Here is a 24,498-nt window from a genome sequence, read left to right as displayed (position 1 = left end):
CCTGAATAGCTAGTAGGCTTGAGCCACTGGCTCCAGTGAGATTGTAACTTTTAAGCCATTTGTATCAAAATGTTTTGTGGTCAAGCTTGGGGAATCAAGCAAGCAAAGTTAAACAGATTTCTCAGAGAATTTCACAAAACTATTGATAACATTCATACATATATACAGTCAGTCGTGGGGCTGTCCCTCAGCTCTTCAGCTCAAAGTGAACACTCTACCACTTGAGCCACAGCATCACTTTCAGCTTTCAGGTGGTTAATTGGAGGTAAGAATCTCACGGACGCTCCTGGCTGGGCTGGCTTTGAATCGTGATCCTCAGATCTAAGCCTCCTGAATAGCTAGGATTACAGGTGTGAGCCACTGGCATCCAGCTTCCATTCAAATACTGAAGGGATACTGGCTAGTACTGTGGATAGGCAGCTCTGCCTGGGTTATGTAAAACTGTAAAGATTTTCACCCAGGAACATCTTAAAGGGACTAATATTTTGCAGTATTATTTTATAGAAATATTACATGTGTTCCTGTTAAGGCAGCAGTTATCACCTCTGGTGTCTGAGAAGCCTGTGGACACAGTTCCAAAGAAGCACAAATATTACAACCAACCAGGCATTACTACATTGCTGCATGCAGTCTACTGCCTTTGAGAACAGAAACTGTGTAAAGTATAAGCTAGATACAAATTTAAAATGACACCAAGTAACAATTGTTAATGGATTACCTAATTACAGACCTATCAGTGGGAAAATGACTTTATAATTCTATGAAAGGGAAATGTGAAGTTTGCCAATGTGGTAGTTTTGGTTTGCCACCAAAAAGGCAAAATTAAATTCAGTGAGCTTGAATAATAACTGAATAGCACATCTATTATGCTGGAAATTGAATTGTGTAGTTCCTAAAACAAAACTCAAATACATGCAGATTCTAAAAATAAGATGATTGAGCAAGAATTTTTAGAGTAAAACTAAAATATATTACTAAACAAACTCAACAAAGATGTTTGTTAATACTTTATTAGTATTTTCTATTGGACAGAACATAACGCAAACCAAATAAAAAATTTTAACCTCCTTTGTAGTTAATAAAAATAAATGACATTGTGATTGTATCTTCTTCATTAAAGAAGGAAAGCATTGATAGAACAATTAGGCACACAGTTGACACTTACTGTACAATGATATGCACAAGGTATCTTTTTAACAATTATAATTCTAAAATGTGCTCATTATCAATTTTCCCTTGTAATACAGGAGCCATACTCCCATAAGCAAAACTTACTACTAATAAAAGAACTTTACAAGGAGTGGGCAGAAGACTTTTAAAACAAGTCCTTAAATAAGAGGACACAGAAACAACGGAATGTAAGTTGTTGGGTTAAGAAGACAGTTTTAAACTACATCTCTAAAACATTAAAAATTCATTTATTTTACAATTACTGAAATACACATGCACTAAAAGAAAATATTGCACAAAATTAAAATTTTAGATTGTGAAATTTTTATTTGTTCTTATTTTAGAAAAATTGGTACACTCCTGGTAGCACTTAACTGTTTTTCTGTTTTATTTTTGCCCCAACACCAGCAGCACAAACTTACTTATAATGAGCAAACAAATATTTAACAAAGTCTTAAATGTTTTTATTTTTGTTTCTTTAAAAAAATTAAGGCTAACCGAGTGCATCCATTGGTCAATGGCACAATTGTTTTCAGCAACTATTTGGAACACCCTAATGATAGGAAATGTTCATCTAAGTGCTATATTTAAATTATACAATCAATTCTTAGGTGAACAAACTATGGTTTCTAGTAGTATGTACGTTACCTGAAAAAAAAAAACCCAAAGAAAAAAATGATTAACTTTGATGGTTTTTGCCTAAAGGCACCACTGACTGAAATCACATTCAAAACTCAACTATCAGAAGACATAAAGCCTCTTCATGAATGTATCTACATATGCAACAAATGCATATAAACCATAGTACACTGTACTTGACTAATGGGTTAAATATTTTACAGAGTTTAACCAAGTCATTCAAAAAGTAACTCTATTTGAGCACGACCACGGCTCTCTCTGATGTAAAACACAGATGTGCATAGAGAAGGTGCACCACTGATAATATAGACTACCATTTTGACACTTCTCCTTTTGAAATATAAACTCTTTTAAACAAAAATTACTTTAAAAACCCATTTATTCAAACAGTTTTTGGTATGAGTGCAGTTATCTTGCAGGGCTCGAGGAAAATTTGCAGCCTTTCATGACTTTTCTTTCCCTGGTTGACAGCCATTTTTTTTGTTTTTTTTTTTCACATTATACAGAAATGCTTTTTCACATGTACACTCTAGGCTCTTGCATGAATTCTTTTTTATACATACTCTTAGATTTATTCATGTCAAAAATATATTTGAAATAGGCAGGGGTATATCTGACAATCATTGCACTTACGGCCATGTTGATGCTTCATATAGACATGTTACACATATCCCACTTTTAAAGCACAGAGAGGAGCTGAGGCAGGGGATAACACTGGGGCAGAAGACACATTTCTTCCACCAGAGCCTCTAGAACCTTTACTCACTTGCAAGTTGCAATGAAAGGAATTTTACTTATGTAATTCTCAACATGCAACACATGCTGAATATCTGCATACTGTAAGTATGCACACAGCATTATTAATAAATATAATTATTATAAAGTTTAAAGAAAGGCTTTATCTGTTAACAGGCTTCACTTTGTAAATAACATCTACGTGAAAACAAGACACTATTATCTTGTTCTACTCTTAAAAGCTCCCAAATAACTGGGATACCAATTCTCTGTCCCTTTATCTTAAGCACCCAACGCTCTTTTAACACCAGGATACTGGCTCAGTGGTCTGATAAATAGCTTCACTATTTTAAGGTTTTAGTGTTAAATAGTTTAGAACAAAAAAGCTGATACATCCAAACTCTTAGTAAATGGAAATATTTTAAACTCTGCAGAAGCCCTGCATACAAGAGATATGAAGACTTTCAAGATGAACAAAATAAAGGGAAAACTAGGAAATGGAGAGGCTTTAAAACTGGAAAAGGTATCTTCTTCATTGTTGGTAGAAAATTATCCCAGGGACTTAAATGTATACACCAAGGGGTTTTACATACTAGCTTTATTTAGAATTTACATTATGTGAAATATAAATAAAAGCATATTTTAAAAATAGTACAGTTCTGTTTTCATTATTGATTTTATATATGTACACATAATAGAATTAGGAATCTGTATGTTTACATATGACTAACAAGCTCATTAATCCTCTGATTTGCTATTTTTGTAGTTACCTAAGGCATGTCTAGATCATGTAACTTAAAAATATCATATGGTAACTTTCAGTTGAGATATGTTTTCCTTCAATTTCTATTTTCTTTTAGGGCAGAATGCACTTGGCAGTTCTTCCAATAAATTCTGCTTCTGTATAATCAGTTATCTGTTAAAAGACAAAACTAATAATTTTGAACCATAAATGAGGGTTACCACATGCTTCCTTTTGCAAACAGAATGCTAAAATAAAACAATAACCATAAGAACAAAACGGAGCCCTTACAGCACATAAGAATCAATCAAAAATTTGCTTTATGTCAATGAATAATAAATCTAACCAAATTCTGATTTTGGTTGGTTTTGTATTATAGTGTTATGTCACAAAACTGTAATATTTCTTACTTTAGGGCATTCTTTCACTTTTTCCAGACCTGAAACCGTTGTCCCATTCACCTGGCTAATCCACACAATATCAAAATGCTGATGTATACCTAAAAACTCATTAGGAAAAACATCTTTCCAAAATGCACACTGCACAGTCTCCAACTATTAAACAAATTAGTCAATCTGGACCATGATTTTGTGCTTTCCTTGGCTCTCATATATACATTCTGGCACTTTGTCACTGCTTGAGAATGCTGATTAATTTGAAACAGAAGAGACCAACTCCATTCTTGCATGAGATGGGGGCAATATCCTCTCAATGTTGCAAATTATGCACCAAATCATTTAAGACAGAAACTTCTCTTGGTGGTGGCTGAATTATAGATGAAAAGGAGATGAACAAGAGGCTTATGGATGTATTAATAATCTATTCGGAGACACTAAAAGACTGGTGCAAACACAACAGTATGAGTTAGGCCCCCAGAAGATCGACTGTCCATACCATAAATCCTTGACACAATGAACACCAACTTCATAGATTGGAGTGTCACCTTTTCTGTAAAGAAGGCGCTTGAGTAGTTTGAAGTTTCTGTTTGTATTTTTGCATCTGCTTTGATCGTGAATGCAGTTTGTTGAAAAGTTCACGAAATTTATACTGTGGAAATAAGGTTTCTAAAAAGCCTTCCAAGAAGACATACACCATTCTCCTATTTAATTGGTTGTGCTGAAACATTTCAAAAACACGAAGAATACCTTTCCGTGTTGTCTCAGCTCCAATAATGTGCTTCAGTTCATCTAAATGGAGGGGAAAAATACACATAATTCATCACTCAGATAAAGGAAACTACACAGAAGAGTAACTGATAAATAACAGGCATCCAGTTAATGAGTTTTACCTATGTTTTATAACTGACACTTAAAATATATGCCTGTCTACATTGCATGCATGCACGTACCAAAGACTTATAGAACAGGCAATGAAAATTGATGTTACACAGCAGAGTTAACATCCAGACTCAGAGACTCCAAATTACAGTCACAATCCTGACCAAAAAAGTTGGAAATCAGCTGTGTCTCAAAATGGTAAAGTGCTAGCCTTGAGCACAAAAGTTCAGGGACAGTGGCAGGCCCTGAGTTCAAACCTCAGGACCAGCATGCACATACATAAATACATACATCTATACATACATACACACATAAACACACACACACACACAAATGTGTAAGAACTTGCCAGGTGCCAGTGGCTCATGTCTGTAAACTTGCTTCTAGCTACTCAGGATCTGAGGATACTGGTTTAAAGTCACTTGGGTCAAGAAAGACTGTGAGACTCTTCAATTTACCACCACACACACATACACATACACATACACATACATACACACACGCACACACACACATACACACACATACATACACAGAGGTATCACAACATTTATAGTGAGATATGATGAAAGGTTCCCTTCATGGAAATGAAAACTGTAGTGGACTTTTCTACTATAGTGATTGGTACTAAGAGATGATTAGTCATCAACAGACAAATGAGCAATAAATGCAAAAGCAATGTATTTAAACATAAAGGTAGGAAAATTTGGCTATACTTTAGAATTTCTGTAATAGAGAACAGAGAAAAGAATGAAGTAGTAAATATGCTATGACTATGATACAGACAAGTTGGCCACAGACAGCATCAAGTTAGTATAGGTTCTGAGATGGTGGACCACTACAGATGATCATTCTAGAAATATTCATCATCAACACTCTAGTAAGAGCCATTTTGATGCATTAGAAATACATAACTTCCTAAAAGTCTATATATAAATATGTATACAATATAATTTAAAGCAAACTTGCAAATTTACAAAAAAAAGCAGGGAAGAGATTAGTATATAAATCACAGTATGATATGTACCCTCATTTCCTTCACATGTTCACAACAGTGTCATCTTCTTAGTGAGGTGCTCCCTGGCTACGCTTTCTCCAACTGCAACTCACCTGACATTGCGCCTTTTCCTTTCCTGGCACTTACCACTATTTGACATAGGCTATGCTTTACTTACTTGTTTTGTTTGTATTTCCTTACCAAATATAAACTTCAAGAAGACAAAGAAATATGCTAAAAAGTGTCCGATATATGATAAATTTTCAATAAATATTTGCTAAGTGAAGTAAGATTTCGTTCAGCTATTTAACTTAATTCTTATAGCATAATCTGATTTATTGTAATAGTAAATAATATGGCTATTTAAATTCTTTTTCCAATGTTATTTTTCTTGCTTTATACCACCAGTACAATCATCTGTCAGATCTGTAACTTAATTAACAGAAATATAACCATTACAAATGTAAATGGACTCTTGTTCTGTAAGTAGATATTGATATTTAATGGTATTTTAGATCTACTTTGTATTTTCTTTTTGTGTGTGCTGGTCCTAGGGCTTGAACTCAGAGCCTGGGTGCTATCCTTGAGCTTTTTTGCTCAAGGCTAGAACACTACTCCTTGAGCTACTATTCCACTTCCTGCTTTTTTGGTAGCTAACTGGAGATTAGAGCTAGCTTTGAATCTCGATCCTCAGATCTCAGCCTCCTAAGCAGGTAGGATTATATGCATGAGCCACAAGCTCCTATTTTCTTTATATAATAACTTAATTCCCAAAATGTGTGAAAGCAACAAAAGGAAGTAGTCAAAAGAATAAGCTTTCTAGTCACTCAAACAAAAGGCAGAATACTGTTCCTTAGCAGCTATCAATCTTGGTATGGTTACTTCCAGCTTCTGCTTCCTTATACACAAAACTGTGGTAACAGTGACTCACTTAATTTGACTGTCACAAAGATTAGTTAAGAAAGTATGTCTAGTATATAGTCAGCCATGAAAATAGTAGTTATCTTCATGAATTAGAAAGAACCACAAATTAATGAGCTTTAACCAAATATATCCACTCACCTGGCATGATGGCAAGTAATTTAGTTTTTCCTGCAATTCTTGTTCTCATTCGAATAGCTTTATCTCTGCATGGAACAGTCTCTGCTAAAATGCCATTTGGCCAAAATGCATCTCTATTTAAGAAGATTGAATAAATTTCATAAGCATTTTCACTTTCTAATGATACAAGTTGATAACATTATTCCAAATTTCTATGGAAAACACAAATATAAACAGAAAAACAAGTATTTCTAAAATTTTACATAGGCATAATTCAATAAACATCAACTAAGTACATGATTTGATTTTAGATATAAAAGTATACAGGAAAAATAACAGATTACACCTGTCCAATAGAGTACAAACATTAATAAAGACAACAAATGAAATAACAGAAGAACTAACATACTGTAACTATTAAAACTAAAAAATGGCAACTGTTGCCTTCATCCCATTCTGTGACCCTACCTCTTAGTTGTGCCATTCTACTTCTCTTATAACTAAGCCAACAGGACAAATTCTTATACATGAATTAAGTACAATGGTCTTTATGTATATAATCCATTCTCCTTTACTTTCACAGGATGCTTGATTCCTGTCCCCTATGTGTAGCACAAAGGCAAGAACTGAGCACAGCATCTTTGCTTCCATCTGGGTAAAACTGTTCTGAGAAAGGGAGATTCCAAAGCAATCAATCTCAATCTTGCACTAAAAACACTGGGAATTTTTATATCTCTTAATTGCCCAGGCTTCCTATCTAAGACATGTATCTCTAGAGAAGGAATCCAGGCACTGTTACAGTTCTCCAGCTGATTCAAATGTATAACTAAAGCTGGGAACTACTACTAAGGAAGAACATCATTCATAACTGAGTGTTGGCTAGTGGTTAAGCATTGGCTAATGTGTAAGTCCAGCTACTTCAGGGATAGAGATAGGAAGTCCAATAACAATCCAGGAAAAAAGGTTACAACATTCTAACTTAAATAACAAGCAGGGTGTGCTGGTATATTCCTGTAATCCCAGTACATGAAAAATATAGGTAAAAGGATCATGGTCTGACCTACCTGAAAAACTATGAAAACAAAAGGTCTGGAGATCAAGTGGTAGAGCACTTGCCTATGAATCACAAAGCCCTGAATTGAAACTCCTGTACTGGAGAACATCATTTACATATGCTAAATATGTGGGGGTATGAAGATGAACTTTTAGAAACAGTATGGATACAGAGGGAGAAACTACACTTTAGAGTACAAAAAAAACTCTTCTCTTTCCATCATGAGATATTATGGGAAAACTACTTTTTTTTTTTTTTTTTTTGGTCGGTCGTGGGGCTTGAACTCTGGGCCTGGGCGCTGTCCCTCAGCTCAAGGCGAGCGCTCTACCACTTGAGCTACAGCGCCACTTCCGGTTTTCTGGTGGTTTATTGGAGATAGGAGTCTCAAGGTCTCTCCTGCCCGGGCTGGCTTTGAACCGCGATCCTCAGATCTCAGCCTCCTGAGTAGCTAGGATTACAGGCGTGAGCCACCAGCGCCTGGCCTACTACTTTCCTTTTTAATCTTCAACTTACTCATTATGAAATAAGAGGAAAAAGCAACTACTTTATCAAACAGGATAAAGTCAGAAAGTATATATAAATACATAGCTATTGTTCAATACTAACAGCTTGCTTTTTGCTTTCTTTCCCTACCTTCTAATACATGATCTCATGAGTTTTCACTTACTGCTTATCTTCACTTTTATAAAGAAAGTTTACTTCCCTCCCTATTGTCTGTGCTTCCTTGGAGGAAACATATTTTATCTCTCCGCAGAGTGCTGGGCACAGAGGACAGTCCTAATACTTTAGCAGCATGACCATATGAATTAATGTATCAATGCTGCTTAATGTATATCATTTTCAAAAATTGAAATATTTAATTATTAATAATACTCTTGTGACATATACACATAAAGTTCTAAAACACCACTTAAAATCAAAATTAGTAAATATAACTGAGAAATACAAATCCCTCAAACTAGCCACTTAATTTATGACCATGCTATTTCTTGTTAATATTTTAATTAACTTAGCATTTTGATAAAATGTAGCCTATCTTAAGCATTTATCTTTCACACTTATCTTATTCTGTTTTTGTTGTTGTTTTTGGTCATGGGGCCTGAACTCTGGGCCTGGGGACTGTCCCTCAGCTCTTCAGCTCAAGGCTAGTGAGCTACCACTTGAGCCACAGCGCCACTTCTGGCTTTTTCTGCTCATGTGGAGCTGAGGAATTGAACCCAGGGCCTCATGCATGCAAGGCAAGCACTCTACCACTGAGACACCTCCCCAGCCCCTATTCTGGTTTTAAAAAACAAAGATTAACAGGTCCCAAGGAAAAACGTTTATCCTAATTTCTAAGTCTTTGCTCAGAAATGATAACTAAAACCAACTTTATGTCCAGGAAAGAAACAAAAGTAGTGAAAGTTTATTAGTTAAAACAATGCTAAACTCTGTACTACCTGAGAGAAGTGACTGTGTCTTAAGATATACCTGAAACGTTTCACTGAATCGGCTACTTGTTCTGGTGAAGTCATCCAATCGACATGGTCAACTATTTTTCTAAAAGTAAAGAAAGTTAAATAAAAAAGCTTAAAATAGTATAAAGTAAGTAAAATAAACAGGACTTTCATGGAGCAAGAGGGTACATGCTACTTCTGAGAGCAAGAGATTTCTTTAATGATCTTAAAAGGCCCATAGGCCAAGACTCAAGGTGGCTCAAGCTTGGCATCTTAAGCTACTTGGGAGCTAGAATTGGGGAAATCAGTTTCCAGATTAAATAATAATGACTCCATCTCATTTAACAACTGGGCCCAGTTGTGTGCACTTGTTGTTCCAAATACAGGGGGAAACACAAATGATGGGCTCAGTGGCATGTTTTCAGCATCCCCAGTGATGCAGAAAAAGACAAGTAGGAGGATTACAACCTGAGCAAAGCAACGTAGAAAGCAAGACCCTTGCTTATTGAAAATAAACAATATAAAAGAAGCTAGAAATGTGAATCAAATGATAAAGCTTAGTTCAAACCTCAACACTGGAAAAGAAAAAAAAATAGACCAGAGAAGAAAGTCTATCTATGAAGGTTGAATAATAGACTTCGTGAAGTAAAAGTTAAAAGCTAATCAAACTCCATGCAAGAAAAAACAATGAAGAAAAAGTGGTACCTATTAATCGTGTCACCATAGGTGGCTCTAATAAGCTGCTGGAGTAGGTTTTTGATATTTCTTCGCAACCACTGATTTCTCTCTTTCAAGTCAAATACTTCATCCATTAGAAGCAGCATGACCCTAAGTGGAATATTGTCATCCACCTGACAAAATAAGGAAAGAAAGAAAATAAATTTATTGGAGGTAGCTATTTACTATGAATGGTTACTTTTATAAAACTGTTGTTTTACCATAGGCAAGTTACTGAAACAGCCCAGATGCTCTACAATAGATGAGCATATAAAAATGTGGTATATACACACAATGGAATTTTACTCATCCATTAGAAAGAATATTATGTCATTTGTAGGGAAATGAATGGACCTAGAACAAATCATGTTAAATGAGATAAGCCAAGCTCAGAGATCCAAATGGTGCATGTTTTTCTCTCATATATGCAAGCTAGATCCAAAATACAACTGGATAACTCATACAGGACTCTAGGCATTCACACAGAGACTAAAAGAGGATACTCTTAGGGAAGTAAACCAAAGTCATATAATTCCTCTGAACATTTAAAATACTATTTATTGATATGAATTTCAGGAAATGGAAACATGGGTTTTTGTTGATGGTGGTGATGGTAGTGGTGTTTGTTTTTGTTTTGGGTGCTTTTGTTTTCTTTTCTTTTTTTGGTCTTTTTAGGGAGAACATAAAGAGGAAGACACAGAAAGGGAGGGAGAAATGGTGAACAAATACCATCATAGTATAATGTGAAAAATGAACTATGCAACTTGTGGACAGGAGGGGAAAAATGAGGGAAAGCAAAGGAAAGGATCACACTGTCAAAAAAAAAAAGTCAAAAGCTATGTATATATGACCATATAAGATGATGTTAAGTGAAATGAACCCCTAGACAGAGACACAAGTGGTTTTTTTCTTTCTTGCTATTGTTTTTAACGTACTTATAATGTACTATGTGATTTTTTTTTGTTTCTTTTGTATGTTCTTCTCCCATGGCATAACCCATATTTTCACTATATTTGATTGTGGTGCCCTGCATCTTGTATATACACTTTTCTAATTTGGGGAGGGAAAGGGAAAAAACCAAAATGCTTAAATAGGGATAGAGGTTGACCCATTGTAACAATGAGATGTACAAGACACTATGTTGAAAATGAACTTTACAACTTGTGGGGGGGAGGAAGAAGGAGTTGGGGACGTAGGGAGGGAAGGGATAGTAGGGGAAAAAACAAAGGAGGAGGTAACAATGCTCAATAGGAAATGTACTCATTACCTTACTCTTGTAACTGTAACCCCTCTATACACTATTTTTTACAATAAAAACGTATTTAAAAAAAGAAATGTACTAATCATCTGACTTATGAAATGGTAACCCCTCTGTACAATATCTTAATAATGATACTAAAATTATATTTTAAAAAGATTTTTAAAATATTGCATTATGATCTTCAGAATGGCATTTCTAATTTAGAAAAAATATTTCTCATAGCTATATTAGAATACAGTATTTTACAAACCTACAGTAATGACTAAAAACTAAAATTGCAGTTATCTTTTTTGTTTTTTGTCAGTCGTGGGGCCTGAACTCTGGGCCTGGGCACTGTCCCTGGGCTCTGCAGCTCAAGGCTAGTGCTCTACCACGTGAGCTACAGCACCACTTCCGGCTTTTTCTGCTTATGTTGTGCTGAGTAATCAAACTCAGGGCATCATGCATACAAGGCAAGTTCTCTACCACTAAGCCACCTAACCAGCCTCTGCAGTTATCTTTTACAAAAATATGAGCTCATGATAATCTAGGAAAAAATGATTTTGCTCTCCTTTTAGAGATGCTGAACTATGTATTGGTTTGATGATGTAAATAATACATCCTCTGCTCTTTACTGTGCATTTTTTATAAGAATAAAACAATTTTTAATGTGGGAAAGGGTGAGGACGGAGGGATGGATGAGAATGTTAAAAGGGGTGACACTGATCAAGAGACACGACAGTCATAAACTGCTCTACTGAATGGCTTTAACTATTAGAAGAAAATTATTTTCTTTTATAAAAGGATGTTTCTATATTTTTCTCATGCCATAAGACTCTGTAGGGACAGAATTTATGATGGTGAAGAAACTTACGGCAGCACAGCATTCAAGTTGTGGCATGGGTATTGCTGGCTGTTTATAGCCAGGTCTATAGAGAGAATCTGCATTGGTCAGATAAGAACTCATGAAAACTCCACTTCACACTTCCTTTGTAATTAGTAATGTAAGTCAAAGCTATAATATTGATATCTTCCATCACTTTATTTTTCTACAGGGAAATATGTTTTGGTGATGGATGGTAGTCTCAAAAAGGAAAAATCCAAATTTTTAATGCTTTATTAAAGAAGGAAATGGAAAAAAAGAATAAAATATTCTTAATATCTACAATTAAAATATAACATTGAATAATGGATTTTATTTAATAATTTGAATATATCTGACATATTTTCAGGAAAAAGGAGCTGAAATCTGACCCAATACACAAGTAAATTACTATTATAAAAAGCACATTTCACTAAAGTACTACAATTTTCTTTAAGTTTTTAAACTACTTAAAACTATATGCTTCTATTGTGGGAGTATTTAATTAATGATGTAAAAATGAATGTAAGGTAAGTGGAATTGTATGCTTTAACTACTAAGATACTCTTTGCAATTATTTCTTTATTAATGCTGTAATTTAAGTGTTCATAAAAGCACAAGCTACACATTTTCATACCATACTTTAAATATTTTCTTGAGTGCATTTTCGATCACCCAAACTGGGAGCTTATAGCTTAAAGAAGAGGGGAGGGAGGACTCATTTCATTACAAAGGCATACTAAAACTGCTCAGTTCTGTGATTAAAGGTATTTACATGAGTTTGGTGGCAAAGGACAATTATAACAAAAATTTAAAAAAAGAACACAAGCAACACTCACAAAATGTTCTAAAAATAAAGCAAAAGAACAGTTTCCATCTAATAGAACAGAACCCAAAAGCAGATGTAAACATGGTACCATACTGATAACCTACTCTGTGATAGGAGAGAAAAAGTACAACCTGACTCCTAAATTCCATTCCAAAAAGAAAATCAAACCTAGATGAAGTACAAATGTAAATGTTAGCATAGAAAAACCAAACTGATTAGTAAAGAAAATCCTTGTGACCTTACAAGAGGCACAGATTATATATAAAGTACAAAATAGTACAGAGTAAGAGCTCTCTCTCTCTCTCTCTCTCTCTCTCTCTCACACACACACACACACACACACACCACACCACACCAAAACTCAAAATCATATTATGTAAAGCACCTCTACTAATCACAAAGAAAAGCAGCTGGGCATATAGAAAAATGGACAAAAGTTCTAGGCAGTCTAATAAGACAAGACACCAAATGGCCAATATGTATATGAAAAAAGTTCAACATTTCAGTAGTCATTAGAGAAATGTGTACTCACATGAAATACAAAAATAGAATGGCTAAAATTTAAAAGACCCAATATGCTGGCTATTGCGCAGTAATGCAACTCTCATGTCCTAATGGTGGCATTGTAAGTAGTACAGACAGTTTGATAAACTATGTGGCAGCTATCTCCAAAACTAAATTTATGCATACCCTCTGACTGAGGAATTATATTTCTAACTACACACTCAACAGCAATATGCACATGTTATTATGGTAATAAGACAGATACTAAAATGTTCTATGCATAATGTAATAAGAAAATTTTGTCAAATTTACAGAGAAATTTATGAAGTACTAAAAAACTGCAAGAATAAAGAAACTAATATCACACAAAACAGCAAGGGAATGTATCCATGTTGAGTAAAGAGAGCCAGACTTAATATGCTTTATAGTTTCCGTAATAGCAAAAAAGCAGATAAAGTTAAGATAGTGATCATCCTTGGAAGGGAAAGAGGTCATGCATAAAAAGAGAAGAAGAGCTTTCATTTTCTGTTTTTCCATTAAAGCACTGATAGCATGAATACAGTCTGTAAGAATTTATCCAGCTTACCTAATACAGTGTGTACACAGGAATGACACATGTACATACCGTATTTGTTAAAAAGTTAAGATCTGCCAAGCATGATTTGAGTGTATAACCTCTGTACTTATTACCAAGAATAAAATTAACTCACATTATCATCAAGTTGAGCTGAGACTCGACAATGTTCAGGATCTGAATCAGTCTTTGTAATTAAAGGAGGCACCTAGAATTTTAAAAAAGAAAAAAAAAATGTAATGTAAACACATTCAACTGTGACAAAGAAAAATAATACACCAAAGCATTTGATTGATTTTTTGCACCAATATTTGAAAGAAAACTTAGGATGTTTATTTAATTATTAAAAGATTTTTTTGCATTAAAAGAAAAAAACTAACTTCAGTTTTAAGGTGAGATATTTGTCTTTATTGTCAACTTGACCAGACAGAGAAATGCCTAGAGATTAGGAAACCACATCTTTGCTTGTGCCATAATACTGTTTCTCAGAAAGAACTAAGGAAAGGGGAAGGTTGGGGAAGAAGACCATCCCAAAGGCTGGGATAAAAACATGAAAAGCAAGAAAGCCAGCAAAGATCCTTCCCCTCATCTGGTGGTCTGTCTCTATCTTCCCCCTTTCTCCTTCCCCACTTCTCTGTGCTTTCTTGGATGTATTGCTCTGCCAAACTTCCCCTGTACCCCCATACACCATGATCCAATGATTTATTTTTGTCAGCTAAAATAAATCTTTGCTCCTTTAAAGTGTTGTTGTTTTACCAAGTATATTGTAATAGTGAGGAGAATGCTATTAACACAGAGGGAGAGACTTCTTAGTCAGACTCTATTTTGTAGAAAAATTTAAAACTAAGAAAGGTTAAATAACTTGAAGACCAAGTCAAGAACATGACTATAATTACCTTTCTTACCACAGAAGTTCTCAACAGTATGCTAAAAGGTTTAATAAATTGATCAAATATTGGACAAGCTAATGAAAAAGGACAGACAATACAGACAGACTCTTCTATGCTACTCAGAGATCTATGTACAGTGACAGAAGGACCCAGAGCAGACACTGACCATGTGGAAAGGACTCTTCCTTCCCTTATTCTGGTAGTGCCTCCATAAGTGAATAAGAAAAAAAAACTGACTTTGTTTCCTGAACAAAAACTAATACAACACACTTACAAATAGCACTTATTTGCTAAGCAACTTATAGCACTGCACAATAAGAAATGGAATATTAAAAAAGGTACATAAAGTATTAACTCGTTTTAAATATTCATTTTAAATGAATTTTAAAACTACCATAGCAAACTGACAAATGACCAGACTTTTTAGTATCTATTTCTGATAGGAATTATTTATTTTTCTCATAAGACTATTATTTCACATAAGACTGTGTTTGAAGAACTTTGGAAAAGGGGTCAATATATTGTACTTGACTTAAAGGTTCATTTTAGGTATTACTGAAAATGTTTTCTTACCTTGAAGAATGATTGCTTTATGTCTTGACCTAATCTTTCCGACATTTTTCCCATGTTGTCTGACATTTTAGTCATTCCTTCTGCCAAGCTGTCAGGAAGGGATTTAACTGCATTTGAAACATTCCTCATAGAATTTCGAAGAGGATTTACAAAAGTGTCCATCTAAACAGAAAAACGTATGTAGGATGATTTCATTGTTTCATTCATGTTACTCATTTTAAAAGTATAGAAAAATAAAAAATGCAATATACAAAATGATTTGCCAGTATTTATTATATCAGTACATAATATAGAACAATTGTCTTGGATGAGTCTTAAAAATGAATCTTTATATTTACATAAATGATTTAAAAATTGACGGATGGGGTTATTGCTGGAGAATGAATATATCACTCACTGTCCTTTTTCTGGAGGGGAGGACAAAGTCTCACTTTGTTAGCTTTGAATTTGTTAAATAATCCAGGTTGAACAGTAACTCATGATCCTCCTGTCTAAGCCTCCTGAGTGGTAGGTTTATAGGTATGTGCTATTGTGCCCAGTCTCAGTCATCTTTACTAGAGAAATATTGAATGACAAGGTTTTCCAAGTCTTTCCATTCCCTAACAAATGGGGCAATGTTATACTTTCTGAGGGAGGCAAAGAATTCCATTATATATATGGGGCATCTGAGTTCGTTCCACATCTTATCTATGGTAAATAATGCTGCAATAAACATAGTTGAGCTAGTAGCTTTACTATAGTCTTGTTTGTGATCATTTGGGTAAATGCCCAAAAGTGGGATTTGCTGGGTCATTTATATTAAGTGAAGTAAGCCAGGTCCAAAGAAACATAGGTCCCATGTTTTCCCTTATTTGCAATAACTTGTATAAGTCTAGACAAGCAGAAAAGGTAAGTATGATCATGTAAGATGATGTTAAGGGAAATGAACCCCAAGATAGGGACACACTGGCTTATTCTTTCCTGATATTGTTTTTAACATATTTAAAATGTACTATGTGATTTTTTTTGCTTCTTTTGTATGTTCTTCCTCCACGGTATAACCCCTGTTTTCACTGTGTTTGATGTCAGTGCTCTGAATCTTGTATATACATTTTTCTAATTTAGGGAGGGAAGGGAAATAACAAAACCCTGAAATAAGGATATAGGCTTGACCCATTGTAAGAATGAGATAGATGTACACGACACTATGTTGAAAATGAACTTTACAACTGGGGGTGGGTGGGTGGGAGGAGTTGGGGAGATGGGGAAGGAAGGGATGGTAGGGGAAAAACAAAGAGGAGGTAACAATGCTCGATAGGAAATGTACTCATTACCTTACTCATGTAACTGTAAACCCTCTGTACAGTATTTCTACAATAAAAAAACATTAAAAAAAAGGTTTTCCAAAACAGAAACTCATGCAAGTAGAATTATACACTTCAACCACAACTAAAAGCAAGACTTCAACAGATGCTGAAAAGAAGGTAAAATAAATGAAAAACTAAAATAACAATATTCTAAGAGTTTATAGGCCAAGCTCAGAGAGACAAATGGCACAAGTTTTCTCTCATATGTGGAAGCTAATCTAAAATATTATAACCTATACAAGACTACACATTCACACACAGTCAAACTAAAGAAGGATACTCTCAGAGAAGAAACCCAAAGGTGTAACTTCTCTCTGAACATTAAAAATACTATTTACCAAAATGAACTCTAGGAAATGTAAACATGGGTTTTTTTTTTTTTTTTTTTGGTAGTGATGTGCAGTTTTTTTTTGCATTTGCTTTTCTTTTTTTTCATGAGAATAAAGGGAAAACGCAGAAAGGAACAAATGCAAATTATGCTATGCAGTTATACACTGTAGAAAATGACCTGTGTAACCTGAGGGCAGATATGGGAGAGGAAAAGAAGGGATGACACTGTCCAAAACAGAAATACACTCATTATTTGACTTATGAAATAGTAACTAACCACTCTGTACAAAATCTTATTAATGACAATAAAAATATTTTTAAAGAAAAGAGTAATAAAAAAGGAGGAAAAAGAAAAAATTCATTACATGCTCAATTAGTATTTATTAAGGCAATGATGTCTATTCAAAAACAAAGATCAGTTAAAATTAGATAGGTAAATCATATTTTAGTAAGGCAGAGTATAAGAATTATATTTAAAAGAAAATGTGATGAGATATATAAAAAATTTCCAGAGTGTAGGACACAAAATTTTATATCTGACTGTAAACATGTCAAATCATTTCAAGTAAGAAAGGGAAAGAAATCTAATCAAATGAAGAAGCTTCACAAGGGACTCTTTGAAAGGCAACTTGTAACAAAAGTGAAAAAAATTTTTAAAAAGTTGAACAAAACTTAATAATAATCCCCAGATAGTGTTGTCACATGAAAACTACCAAGGAAAATAAATTAAATTCTATGTAAAAGAGAAAAAAAGGAAATAATAACAAACTAGACATCATTGGTTTACATGGAATGAAGCACAATGTTAATAGAGAAAAAAGACAAAGCTCCTTCACTCCATTTATGCATTCATCAACAAAAACTAGAAGAGCTGAAACAAGTAGTAATGACAACCTAACATGAATCTCAAGATAACTAAAAAATGGCTGGGAGTTTTGATTATTCCTGCAGCTTAAGCTGAGCCAACAATACAACAAATGTGCATCATGGAATTTCCAATCTACAGTGAATGTCTGTCAAGAGAAGAAGCAAAGTAGAGAACAAGGAAAAATTACCACATTATAATAGATACAAAGATTTAAAAATTAAAGTAATTCTCATGTGTGCTGTGTAAATGTACACATGTATATATGTGTGCATGTATATCTATAATTTTATGTAATTATTTGGTTCACCAGAATGGAGATCATTTGAATACTTTCAAAAATATTTTAGATATTTACATGTTTCATATGTTATAGCAAGAGACTTGAGTGCACCTAAAACCTTATGAATTGGTTAAATGAACATACGCTATCAATGCACTGGGCTGAATTATCACTGGATACTATTAACAAGTAAATATTACAATATTTGTGAGATATTAATTAAAAACTTATGAGTTTACCATTTCAGACTTAAAGATTTAGTTTCTCTCTCCCCCTATGTGTTTGTACATGTGCAATTTCTATGATTTAAGGACAAAGTATCATATTTGAAAGGGAATGGGGTAAATCAAAGGAGAGAAAACCTCCACCTATAACTTTGATTACTAAGCAAATGTAAGAGAATCTCATAAGCACATTACAGTCTGTCACTGGATGATTACATTTACAAAGCAATATTTAGATTAAAACAGATGTTCAAAATGAAAATAAATAAAAGTTCAAATTACCAGGCATTGGAGTAAATTGTGAATTATCAATAGATAAATTTAAGCTGACTTATATAGATGCTATCTGTCCATTTTATTGCTAATTCAACCACATTCTTTGTATTGGTAACAAGATATATTATGGAATTTTTTTTCATTTAAATGTTTTAATGGAAGTTGTATATAAGATTACTTCATTCCTTCATCTTCTCAATTGTTTCTTCCTTATATTTGCCCTTTCCTTTCCTACTTGGTAAGATTTTGCTTTCCATTCTAGGATCTTTTTCCAGTTTTTGTCTAGTTTTAGCCTGGTGTTAACCACCTTAGTGGGGTGAATGCCCACATGGACAGTGGTGCCCCAAATTGCCTTTTCCTACTGTACCTGGTACCTGGTCAAAGTAGATGACATACTTCTTCGTGTAAATCTAAACCACTTTGCCAATCTGCTCACCTCTATAGTGCATTCAAAGAACTTGTACCTCATCATCCTTTCATTTGGGCATAGATCACATATTATACTTCTGTTTCAGCTGGTTTTCTTGGAGATAAAGAGTCTCATGGACTTTCCTGCTCCGGCTGGTTTTGAACTGAGATCCTGAGATCTCAGCCTCTTGAGTAGCTAGGATTACAGGCCTGAGCCAATGGCACCTTGGCTTATTCTGACAGTTTTAAGTGGGTCAAGATAACCTTGATGACTGCAATCATGATTTATAAAAAATATCTAATCATGAGAAGAGCGCAGCTGAAATCAGGAAAGCAGCCCCTTTTGTAATAGCCCCACAAAAAATAAAATACTTAGGCATAAACTTAACTAAAGAAGTGAAGGACCTCTATGATGAAAACTTTAAAAACCTGAAAAAGAAAATTAAAGCAGAACTAAGGAAGTGGAAAAACCTCCCATGCTCCTGTATTGGGAGGATTAACATCGTGAAAATGGCAATACTGCCAAAAGTTATCTACAAATTCAATGTGATACCTATCAATATCCCAACCTCATTCTTCATGGAAATAGAAGAAGCAATCCAAAAATTCATATGGAACAATAAAGATCCTGAATAGCAAAAACGATCCTTAGCAGAAAGAATAGTGCTGGAGGAATATAATACCAGAATTCAAACTCTACTACAAAGCCATAGTAATCAAAACAGCTTGGAACTTGCACAAGAAAAGACCTGAAGACCAATGGAATAAAACTGAAGACCCAGAAATGAACCCACAGACCTATGGCTAACTAATCTTTGATAAGGAAGCCAGAAAAATAGAATGGAAGGAAGACAGCTTCTTCAATAAATGGTGCTGGCAAAACTGGTTAAACACCTGTACAAAACTAAAGCTAGATCCTTATATATCACCCTATACCAGAATCAACTCCAAATGGATCAAATACCTCAAAGTCAAAGCAGACACCCTGAAAACATTACAGGAAGGAATAAGAGAAACTCTAGTGCTCCTTGGCACAGGCCAAAATTTTCTTAATAAAGACCCAGAAACAACAAATTAAAGAAAGGTTGGACAAATGGGATTGCATGAAACTAAAGAGCTTCTGCATGGCAAAGGACATGGCTAGTAAGATCAATAGGAAGCCCATGGATTAGGAGAAGATCTTCACTAGCTATACAACAACAAGGACCTCATATCTAAAATATACTTAGAAGTCAAAAAATTAAATCCTCCAAAAACAAAATTTCAAAGAAACAGCCACCCCATCAACAAGTGGGCCAAAGACTTAAAGAGAGACCTCTCTGAAGAGGAAATAATGTCCAATAGACACATGAAGAAATTCTCAACTTCTCTAGCCATAAAAGAAATGCAAATGCAAACAACATTGAGATTCCACCTCACCCCAGTTAGAATAGCTATACTCCAGATGCTGGATGGGATGTGGCCAAAAGGGAACCCTACTGCATTGTTGGTGGGAGTGTAAACTTGTTCAACCACTCTGGAAAGCAGTATCAAGATTCCTGAAAAGACTACACATAGACCTCCCCTCTGATCCAGCAATCCCACTTTTGGTTATATACCCAAATGAAGACAAACATGGCCATACTAAACTACCAGCACAACTATGTTTATCGCAGCATTATTCACCATAAATAAGATATGGAACCAACCTAGATGCCCCTCAGTAGATGAGTGGATCAATAAAATATGGTATATATACATATATATGTCTATATATATGAAATTCTATGCTTCCAGCAGAAAGAACAACACAGCCTCATTTGTTAGGAAATGGAAAGACTTGGAAAAAATCCTATTAAGAAGTAACCCAGTCCCAAACAAATTTAGGCCCCATGGTTTCTCTTATCTGCATTAATTAGTATATGTATAGGATAATCTTATCAGATGAGCCGAAAAGCTCAAACACTATGTACATATGGTCATATAAGTGGATGTTAAGTAAAATCAACCCCAAGATATGAATACAGAGGTCTGTCTTTGTTGTTGTTGTTTCAAATGTACTAAGTGATTTTTTTGTTTCCTTTGTATGTTCTTTACCCTATGGTATATCCCCTGTTGTCACTGTACTTGATTATGGTACATTGAATCTTATAAATACATTTGTCTAATCTGGGGAGGGGAAGGGGAATAACAAAACACTGAAACAGGGACACAGGATGACCTGTTGCAACAACAAGAGCCACACGACAGTATCTTGGAAATGAACTTTATAACTTTGGGCTGGAGGAGTAGGGGAGGAGTGTGGGAGGTGGAGAAGGAAAGGGATAGTGGGACAACAAGGGAAGAGGTAACAATGATCGACAAGTAATATACTCATTGCCTTACTCATGTAACTGTACCCCTCTGTACAGTATCTTTACAATAAAACTTTAAAAAATCTAATTATGGACTATTAGTAATTATTTGGACATACAGATGTACTACTTCTGGTTGCTAAAATGCTATGTATATATAATGTTTTTTTTAATCTCAAAAACCCTGTTTTTAATCCATTAGTTACATACTAGTAAAATTAATGCAATCTTGAGACAGAAGGAAAACATAAAAGAGACAGAAGACTTGAATGTATCGCTATTGATAATAAAACTATTTGTTTATTATTTATTTATTTGTGCTAGTATTGGTGCTTGAACTCAGGACCTGAATGTCCCTGAGCTTCTTTTGATCAAGGCTAGTACTCTATAACTTGAGCCACATCTCTAATTCCAGCTCTTCCTAATTATAGTTTATTGGAAATAAGAGTCTCACCGACTTTTATGCCCTCACTGGCTTTGTACTGCAATCCTCCGATCTCAGTCTCCTGAGTAGCTAGGATTACAGGAGTGAGCTACCACCATTCTGCTTAATAAAGCTATTTCAGGCTGGATTTTAAATGTAATCACTTCAATCATAAATAAACCAATAAAAATAAATAAATAAACCAACATATTTCACCATATGTATATGTTTATGGCCTGGAATTTTCTATTTAAACAAAGTATTTAATGTAGGAATGGTAGAGTTTAAAAATACAATACGCTAAAGTAACTATACAAATTTCTACCTCAAATTATTAACTGAGTGTCTATCAGTAACTTAATTTTTTTGTTAAGAGGAATCTTTGAAGAAGAGTAGGATTCTTTTCCTTTTTTAATTTTTATTTTAAAAGTAATTTCAGACTTTTAAAAAGTTGTAGAAAAAAATACTAGTAGTTCCTGCATATCCTTTACCCACCTACCTAACTGCTGCTATTACTGGTGCTATTTTGAAGTGCCAAATTATTGCTGCTGTTGACATTATTAAGAACATTTATTTACAGGCTATGTGCTAGGTACTTTTAAACACAGAATATTGCATTCAACTCATACAATGCTCTCACATGAAGGGTAATATCCACATTCTTTGAGGAAACTAACGTCCCAAAATAATAAGTAACATGCTCAAGTTCACAGCCAATAAATATTAAACAATGACTTGAACTGAATGCTGTCTAGCTTCAAAGCTTATATTCATCCAGCCCAATTTGAGCAATCATTTCTTATTTTTCACTTAGCACCTTACTGTAAGTATAGGTTTCATATCCTATGTTATTTAAAGGATTTAAGTGACATATTACTCTAAGTACAGTACCCTATCCTTTTTTATGTTAAAGAATTTTAAATAACTAACATTTACTTTAAAAGGTATAAATCCTTTCAGAACATAGTCTATTTCATCTTACTCAAAGGAAAACGAATTTCTTTTCAGCCTCAAACATTTCCTGCTCAAGATAATGAAAAGCTGGTAATCTCAGGCAAATTTCTCTTAATGTACTATTATAAATGATCATTTGTTTTCCTTCCTTTGAACCTACCGTTAGCTCACAACTCACATGTAAAGGGAGGAGTTTACAACTAGCAGCTACTCAGCAGATATTCCAATCAGCAAGAGGTATACTAAATAAAGTACAAAAGATAAGCCTGTAATTCTAGCCACTCAGGAGGCTAACATCTGAGGATCACAGTTCAAAGCCAGCCAGGGAAGGAAAGTCTGCCTGTATCTGCTACACAGAAAAAGCTGAAAGTGGTGCTGTAACTCAAGTGGTACAGTACTAACCTTGAGTCAAAGAAGCTCATGGATAGCACTCAGGCCAAGAGTTCAAGCTCCAGGACTGCCCATCCCCCCTAAAAAGGAGGTTTAAAACACAGACGAATATAATCTTTTTTTTCATTAAAAAAAAATTGCCTGATGGTAAGAGAAAAACAAAGGAAGGGCTAACAATGTTCAAGAGGAAATGTACTCATTATCTTACTTATGTAACTGTAAACCATCTTTACAGTATCTTTACAATAAAAATATATTTAAATAAAGAAAATTTATCTGACTCTGCCTGTAAGTTTAGCTACCCAGGAGGCTGAGATCTGAGGATCGCAGTATAAAGTCATCCTGGGCAGGAAAACTCATGCAACTCTTATCTCCAATTAACTATGCAAATAGTGGAAGCGGAAATGAGGTTCAAGTGGTACAATACTATCCTTGACCACAAAAGCTCAGGGAGAACTACAATACTATCCTTGACCAAAAAAGCTCAGTGAGAGGGCCCTAATCTTGAGTTCAAGCCCAATACCAACACCAAAAATAAATAAAATAAAATAAAATGTTGGAAATTTTAAGAATAGTTGACAACTTTCAGAATAGGATTTTAATAGCTAAGTAAATCCAAGCAAGGGCTGACAAAAATGAGATTGGATCAGAATAAAAGGCTTCTTCACAGCAACACAAATAGTCACTAGAATGAAAAGGTAGCCTATAGAATGGGAGAAAAACCTTTGGAAACTATACATCTGACAATGGGTTATATAAGGAATTCAAAAAATAAAATACAAAAGAACTCAAAACCCAATTCCAAAACGACCAACTACCCAATTCATAAGTAAACAAATGAATTGAAAAGCAATTTTCAAAAGAAGGTGGGTGCTGATGGCTAGTTACCCAGAGGCTGAGATTTGAGAATTTCAGTTTTCAAACTGCAGTGCTCCTGCCAGCCAGCGAAGGAAAGTCCATGAGACTTATATACAGTTAACCACCAAACAATGGAAGTGGAGGAATAGTTAAAGTTGCATAGTGCCACTGGAAAAAAAAGCTAAGTGGCAATCCCTGAGCCCCAAGTTCAAGACCTGGTACTGCCACAAACAACAACAAAAGGAGAAGAAATGGCTAGTAAATATACAAAAAGATAAAATGCAAATCAAAATTACACTGAAAGTCCATGTTGAAAGAAGAAAATGCAAATCAAAATTACACTTAAAGTCCATGTCACTCCAATCAGAATGGCTATCAGGAAGAACACAAACAATTGTTGGTTGAGTATATGAGGAGGAGCCCTCAAGACAATTCACAGGAACGTAAATTAGTGGAACCACTATGTGAAAAACTAAAACCAAGAACAAAAACAACAGAGCTACCATATGATCAGTGATAGCAGTATT

The 24,498-nt window shown here is 34.5% G+C and overlaps 1 protein-coding gene across 2 annotated transcripts in view; it reads right to left on the bottom strand.

Moving 5' to 3' along the window:
- Positions 1–994: 994 nt before the first annotated feature.
- The window catches only part of Snx13 (sorting nexin 13), a 125,705-nt gene continuing 102,201 nt past the window's right edge, over positions 995–24,498 (bottom strand). For both annotated transcript variants that reach the window (XM_069996143.1, XM_069996144.1), the window contains exons 21-26: positions 15,281–15,442; positions 13,954–14,025; positions 9,797–9,942; positions 9,126–9,194; positions 6,623–6,735; positions 995–4,473 (exon numbers count right to left, since the gene is read on the bottom strand). In XM_069996143.1, the coding sequence (XP_069852244.1) occupies positions 4,226–4,473; positions 6,623–6,735; positions 9,126–9,194; positions 9,797–9,942; positions 13,954–14,025; positions 15,281–15,442 (810 nt within the window). In that variant the 3' untranslated portion in view covers positions 995–4,225. The remainder of the gene's footprint in view (positions 4,474–6,622; positions 6,736–9,125; positions 9,195–9,796; positions 9,943–13,953; positions 14,026–15,280; positions 15,443–24,498) is intronic.

Source organism: Dipodomys merriami, unplaced genomic scaffold (genome assembly GCF_024711535.1).
Source record: "Dipodomys merriami isolate MVZ:Mamm:240054 unplaced genomic scaffold, mDipMer1.0.p SCAF_5, whole genome shotgun sequence".
In the NCBI taxonomy this organism is placed as follows: Eukaryota; Metazoa; Chordata; class Mammalia; order Rodentia; family Heteromyidae; genus Dipodomys; species Dipodomys merriami.
This window is presented reverse-complemented; position numbering and strand designations above follow the sequence as displayed.